This window comes from Ictalurus furcatus, chromosome 11 (genome assembly GCF_023375685.1).
Source record: "Ictalurus furcatus strain D&B chromosome 11, Billie_1.0, whole genome shotgun sequence".
Taxonomy (NCBI): domain Eukaryota; kingdom Metazoa; phylum Chordata; class Actinopteri; order Siluriformes; family Ictaluridae; genus Ictalurus; species Ictalurus furcatus.
In genome coordinates this window covers 19,350,854-19,358,271 of record NC_071265.1, presented here as the reverse complement: position 1 = coordinate 19,358,271, position 7,418 = coordinate 19,350,854, and the positions used below count along the sequence as shown (strand labels likewise).

The window sequence follows — 7,418 nt, the reverse complement described above, 5'->3', positions numbered from 1 at the left end:
TAATGCTATGCCTACATAACCCCTTAACTCTCTGTAACTAAAGGTTTTTCTCTCTCTCTCTTACACACACACACACACACACACACACACACATCTAAGCTGTTGCTTCTGGCTTTGACTGGCTCCACACACCCATGGAGTATTCCATCTGTGACTCTTATTAAGCAGGTTCCCACTCCAGGACCCTGTCTTTTACACACACACACACACACACACACTCCAAGCTGCATAAAAAGAAGCTTGATACACAAGCACTATCCTAGAGAGAACACAAGCATCCCACTGTGATGACAATGGCAGCGCACACATGCCGGCGTACACACAAACACAAACACAAACACACACACACACAAACACGCACACACACACACACACAAAATTACCTTTGCGGATATTTTCTACATTTAATAGAAGGTTTGCCTTCATTTACTTGAGGTGAAATATTTGATTCTGCACCAGAATATCTTCAATACCGAATAGTCGTAATGCATATGTATAGGGAGTGGTGCACCATTTCAGACACAGGGCAGCTGTAGAAGAAAACAGAGGGGTTTTTCTCTGCGTAATAAATGGGGATGTTTATTAGCTCATAATTATGATGTAATGACAAACGCAGAGAAAACGGACTGAAATGCAAGTTCATTTCGAATGTGCTGGAGATGTGAGCCAGATTGCTAACACATCAACATGGGGCACAAATCATGTTTCCCTCCGTTTCATCCCTCATTCTGCCTCTAGTTTCTTCCCTAGAGGTTTTTTTTTTTTTCCTGCTTAGAGATTTCTACACCCCATCGTCTGGCTGACTAGTGGACCTGTGGCGACGTACTGCTAGAGTGTTTGAGTGGCTTTTCCCCCACCACAACAAGTACGGCATGATTAAACGAGCCATGCTGCAAGACACGCACTCAGGAAGTCAGTGAATGCTTTGGATGCTGAAGATAGACACCAACATGTCCTCAAGGCCTTGGTATTGGTCACCTTAAAGAGGCAGTGTTTAGTTCAGACATCCCCTGTGCTGACTGTGCGGCAATGCTGATGCTTACACGGTGTGACCGGCTGACGGATTTAGACCCTGATTCAAAGTCAAATCCGACCCAAACAACTTGCCAGTCATAATGGCCAGCAATGACTGATAGGCGTAGTAAGAGGTTGAGAAAGCAAAGTTTTTTTTTGGATGACCTGACAGCAGACATGGCTTAGCAGAAATTGGTGAGTCTGGAACTCAGGTCATGTTCATCAACAAGACTTCTTAAAGCCCAATGACTGGCTCCTAGTCAGTCCCTCCAAGATTTCACAATCGCAAACATTTATGCAAAATCAAGCAAACTCTGCAATATTCAGAAGAGCTTGCAATTTTTTAATTGCAAAATTAGACAATAAAGAACAAATTCTCTGCAAATTTGGGCCAAGACATGTCATGTGACGTTATCACAACACGCATTCGGCCAAAGCCCTCTTCGATTCGCATGGTCTCATTTACCAACAAACATCTCTGCAAAAGACAATTTTGTGCAATCGCGTTTTCGTCAGTTCAAGTAATTTTCCGCAAAAAAGCACAAAAACTCACAAATTTGAAAAAAAAAAAAAGCCACAGAAAAATCAAGCATTTTGGGCCACAACAATTACAAGAAAATCGTATGAAATCATATGAAATTCTGTCCGGACTGGCTAGTACACAGGCCTTAACAGGAAGCTGTTCCACGCTAAGGCACCTCATCAACTAGATGAAGTGCACGACCTGATTCCCAAAACACTAACCTTTCTTCTCAGGACTGTTAGACACTGGCAAGTCCCCATCTACACTAATGTATACAGTATGTGGTGGCCATTGCTGTGCATGTGGCCCAGCATTGTGAGATCACAACCCATTAACCATCTGGAACTCACTGTAAAATCCTTTTGCTTTTTAAAGTTCATGTGAAAATCACTCTTGAACTCAAAAGCTTCCAGAACATGGGCCTGTCTATAGATGGGCGTCTATACTGCCTCAAACAGATCTGGTAATATTAACCAATCCTGTAAACCAATCAAATGACCTTGAAGCGTTCCATGACAGTGAACCTCCAGAGCATTCTTTGGTGTGCCCAGTGCATGCCCTATGGTGCTATTTAGAGCACCTGATACTCAGACCAGCTGTTCGTCTGTCATAAAGGAAAGGATCAAGGCAAACCCTTGCCAAAACAGAGACCTATCGGTGGCCTGGGTGCCTACAAGGCCCTTACCCTGGCATGCCATATCAGAACTGTCTCCTCTTTACAGGCATTATTTAGAGGCATGCTACGCCAGGAAGTTTGTACTACTGCTACCTGATTCTACAAGCATGGCACAAGTGTGGCGGCCATCTTTCGACAATACCTTTCCGGTGACATTGTGGCGTATGTTATTCAGGTCACTGTTACCATCCTGGGTGGTTAATAAGTGGTTATGTGAACTGAAACCATGAACATACACGTGTATTCAAATGAATTAGCTCAAACTCCAGCCCCAAACCTAAACTCTAAATATCCTCCTTCCTACATCATTGCCACATGTACTGTGATATTCAAAGTAATATTAATCCTTATTTATTTAAATTGTTCTTTCAACGTGCTCTTAAAATGCTCTCAAATGATTTTTATATTGTCAAAAATAAAATATCCTGTACCACTGAGAAGTGTATAGGGCACGTGGGTTGATAGGCTATAGGACTGGGGTCAGTCTAGTAGCCAGTCGGCTATGATTATGATTAGGACATAAATAATTACATTTGCTTGAAAATAATTCAATTAATAGATAGTTATAGTACTCATTTAACATGCGCAAAACACGAATACATTAAAAAATAATAACTAATAATAACAACAACAACAACAATAATAATCCTGGACCTTGATCACACTGATTAGACAACATCACAGTGTAGCTACATTGTCATGAGCTTGTTTATCCGGTGCACTGTCCACTTCCGGTTTCACCTTCCGCTAATGATGATTGTCAAAACCTCTCTCTCTCTCTCTCTCTCTCTCTCTCTCTCTCTCTCCTCTCTCTGTTCCTTTTCCCAACGGCAGAGGTCGCTTGGCATTTCCCATGGCTCCTGAACGCATGGACGCGTTGTCCTACTACTACTACACACTTAATACCAAACCCGTACACGGCGCGCGACCATAACGGATGTGAACGCTGTGTTTTTGAAAAGGTCACGCGCAGGAGTCGTCAGGTCGCAGTTTAGCTATACATTCTTACAGACACTTTTTTTTGTTAATTTTTTTATAACAGGGTGCACTATTTCCTGGCTTGTAGGCTGAAAGTGAACTTTATATAGCGTTATATTTATATTGATATATTTGCGGTCGGTCCGGTGAAACCCAAACAGAAGTCAGTACACCGTCCTCAGGCAGAACTGAGCGGATGATGCGTGTTTTTTTTTTTGTTTTGTTTTTTTTTCGTGCTGAAGTGAAAAACCGCGAACGGATGTGAGGGAAAGAGCGCCTGGAGAGAGAGAGAGAGAGAGAGAGAGAGAGAGACTCAACCCCTTTTTTTCTTCTTTCAATCGTTCTGTTTCTTTTTTGTTTGGGTTAACAATAGAGCAAGCGCGCCCGAGAGAGAGAGAGAGAGAGAGAGAGAGAGACTCGTAGACGCTGAACCTGTTTTCATGCCTTCAGTGGAGCGGAGCGGGCGATGGATGTGAGATTTTATCCTGCACCCCCTTCGAGCGTGGGCTCCTGCACGTTATCCACCGACTCCAGCCTCGCCTCTCTGGACTATTACCACTGCAACAAGGTAATAACCCAAGTGCAACCATGCTCTGCTCCTTCTTCTTCTTCTTCTTCTTCTTCTTCTTCCTCCTGAGCACCGACTTACTTTCTTTCTCGGTTTTCCCAAAACGCGTTGCTGGTGCGTCCATGCCGCGCGGCTCAACTCTGTGTACGGAAGTTGGAAAGCTCTCCTGTCCTTCCTTATTGTTGTTTAGGTGCGCGTTTTAGAATTGCACAAACGCGCTCGAGACGTGTCAATAGTCCCTGAGTAGGGACCAAAAAAACCCAAACAACAACAACAAGCAAGCAAGCAAAAACAAACAAAAAGCAAAACGCGTGGTCTGGGACGAGGAAAAGAAGATATGGGGGAAGAAAAAAAAAGCGCGTTTAAATATCCAAACTTTGAGTTTCTTTGGAGGAATTGTGGAGGCGAAAGGCGAGCGCTGGTTGCTCTCTGACTATTGGCTAATTGGTGGCACAATAAAAACAAGGGCGCGTGGCTGAACTTGACGGCGCGCCTCTGGGGGAAATGAGGAGAATATAGGCGAAATGTATGAGCCACAGGATCTCCACACGTCTCGAAACGTGAAACTTTAGTTTGCTTAGAAGGACAGTCTTGTTGGAATCGAAATGTACAGCAGGTTTTAGCGTGCTTAATATTGCCAAGTCAAAAAAAATCCCCCTTCCCAAAAAAACAACAACTAGTACGCCACTTTCCATTCAGGACAAGGTAGGTAGGCTACAGTGTTTGGAAAAAGCCTACCATATTCGATGTCTTAGTTTACATTAAGTCTTAAACCTTTCCTATTTGGTGCTCTTTTTGTCTGAGGTTTTTGATACAGTATCCCGAGATTGGTGTTGATGCCACTCGAACCCTGCAAACGGCGCTGCGGTGACGTAGTCGAGGCTCCACGTGCTCGCGAAGTCCGGCAATTAATTACCGCGCAGAGTCTAATTATTTTCTAACGGGCTCACTGGTAATCGGATTCTGTTATTGGTCAGCGGAGGGTAATGTGGAATAAACGAGACGCGATAAAAAAAAACAAAACCAAAAAAAAAAAACCCATGCTTTTCCCATCGGATCCCATCATCATATTTATCCTGTATGAGCAAACAGGCGCGCGCGCGCTCGCTGCATTTTAGTAACCTGCTGCTACCTTTATATGGCATTGTAGCCTGTAGGAAATAATAGGCCCTAATAATAATAATAATAATAATAATAATAATAACAGCAACGTAACTCAAAACAACATCGAAGCTATAGATATTTCGTCGTTTGGCACGTGCCTCAGGGCCATGTGTAGTAGTTACAGGGCGTAGGCTAATACACGTTATAGCAGGATCAGATGAGAATAGATGTGTGTTCGAAGTGTGTATCGCCGCAGGGCCTTTAAAGCCGAGCAGACACACAGCTGGGAGTTAGTTAGATGCTTCCACGGATGTTTTTTTTTTTTTTTTTTTTTTTTTAAAACACTTCACGGATGCGCATTTTTGTGGTTTTCTCATCCAGAGTTTGTTGTTATTTTGAATGCAAAGTGGAGAATCAGAGCTGGTGTGTTGTTCTGGGGGGAGTTGAGCACCTGCTACCTAACTTAGAGTGAATCCAGCTTCCATTTCCAACCCAAACACATTAACTTGAACGATAGTTTGGGCTCATCTAGGATGTATGAAGTGTATAATAATGCGCTTATAGGTGGTGTTGGCGTTTACAGATTTACTCTGCTTCCACTTGGGTTCACTGTCTGTCTTTGCATGATAGGATTGCAATAGAACTCTGTGTATCTTTTTTTTTTTTTTGGATGTTGGCATAACTTCTAATCCTGTAAAATATTTCCAATTTGATATAATAATTTTTAAAAATGCATTCTTTGCATGCAGGTATTAATGAAGGCGTGAATACTTTACCAGCCTTCTAATACGTCTTCTAAAATATAAATGAATATATCGTTGCATGACTGTTGTCGTAGCCCTGTTTGTAAGGTTTTGCAGTTACTACTGTTTTAAGACCAACCGCGTATTTGAATTGTTGCCACAGTGGTGAAATCGCCTTAGAACATTATGAGTGCATTAAGCAGAAAGGCATCCTGTGATCGATATGCCACCAAACCAATCACGTTGGTTCGTCCTGGTGACCAGGTGCATGTGCGGCGAATCGGTTATTCGCAAGACGATTACTATAGTCGCATCCAAGTTGGAGTCTGATTCGTACACTTGGACATTTGCTTAAAAGTCACAGCCCCAAAGCAGTGCGATTGAAACTTCCCTGAGCTAAGCGGCAAATATAATGTGAGCGCAGCAGATGAAGGGCGACGATAAATAAAAGTCAGAAACATGATGAGAGAAATATAGGACACAAAATGGATGGAAGGCCTTGATGCATGACTCGTATTGCTTTGCTCTTCACCCTGTGGTAGTGCACTTAAAACTCGCCGTCTCCCCTGTAAGTAACTCATAATTTGGTGATGTGTGTTTATAGAAGTGTGTCGCAGAGTTTAGCTTGTGGGTTGGAACATATGGAAAAGATCAGCCGGCGAGCCAAAGAGGGTACAGTATGCCGACTGCACATGCTGAAAAATGATCGTTTTCAAGTGGACATTATGCAGCAAATTTGAAGGGGAACTGCTCTCTCGGCCACAATAGTCCCTTTATGCAAGCCTGCTTTAATAAAGCAAATGTTCGAACGTGGCTGGGAGGTTTGTGCATCCTATAGGAGCCCGCATGTGTGTAATAAGAGCATCGCGATATGCACCGGGGTTCTGTGGCATCCCTTGAACTGGAAATGGTTCTGCAAAACTAGGCCAACCATAATGGGTGACTCTCATTTCCTGTTGCTAACATGTTAATGCACTAGCTGCCGTGTTTTAACATCTACAGATGAACACTGGCTCTCGCAGTGGAAATGTCAGTTATGGAGGAAACCCAACACTAGAAGAAGCAAGCAGGTTTCTCATTGAAACCCCGAGAATCACCGTAAGGACGCGGATCCTCTCATGCTGTCCTAGCTCACCTGAAAGTGTTGGGTGTTGAGAAATAAATAATGCGTTGCTTGTTGCTATAGGAAATTCGAAAGACGTGTCAACGGCGGCATTTGGATGGGAGTGGCACGACTGCTGTCATCATACAAAAGAACAGATATAGGTTTACACGCTTCGGGCTTGGAAGCCATGACAAGAATCCACTAAACATGTTTGCATTCACCTAGCAAAACAATAATAATAATAATAATAATAATAAGGAAACAACTTTGCATTCACACAAGCAGCTAAACCTACTTCTATTTCTGAAACTTTCTAACTGCCTCTTATCAGAATGCTTCTTTGTAGCGTTGTATATATCTAGGGTAGTGTAGCTCACGCCAACATCCGTTATGTAGAAGACCCAGCACAGTTAGCATTACAAAACATCAATGTGCAGTCACTAAGGAAGTGATGAATAGACAACAAGCAGTCAAGTGATCATTTGATCACTTACGGCATACATCCTGTGATATGCTTGCTTATATATAGCTTATATGCATGCTTATATACATTATATAGCTTCAACGGTAAGATTTTGGAAGAAAACCGCCATCAGATTCTAACACTTGTGCTGGAATTTTAACGCTGACACATATTTCACATTCAAGACATGTTTTCCTGTGTAGAGGGGCCTAAACCGGCGGAGTTTAACTGCTGGCACTCTCTG

At 42.8% G+C, this 7,418-nt stretch overlaps 1 protein-coding gene across 6 annotated transcripts in view; it reads left to right on the top strand.

Annotated features, from left to right (window-relative positions):
- The first annotated feature begins 2,909 nt into the window (after positions 1-2,909).
- Positions 2,910-7,418, top strand: part of tox2 (TOX high mobility group box family member 2) — a 114,694-nt gene continuing 110,185 nt past the window's right edge. For 2 of the 6 annotated variants that reach the window (XM_053637052.1, XM_053637051.1), the window contains exon 1: positions 2,912-3,759. In XM_053637052.1, the coding sequence (XP_053493027.1) occupies positions 3,658-3,759 (102 nt within the window). In that variant the 5' untranslated portion in view covers positions 2,912-3,657. Of the gene's footprint in view, positions 3,760-7,418 lie in introns of all 6 variants that reach the window. The other 4 variants (XM_053637050.1, XM_053637049.1, XM_053637054.1 and 1 more) reach the window with 4 other exon arrangements.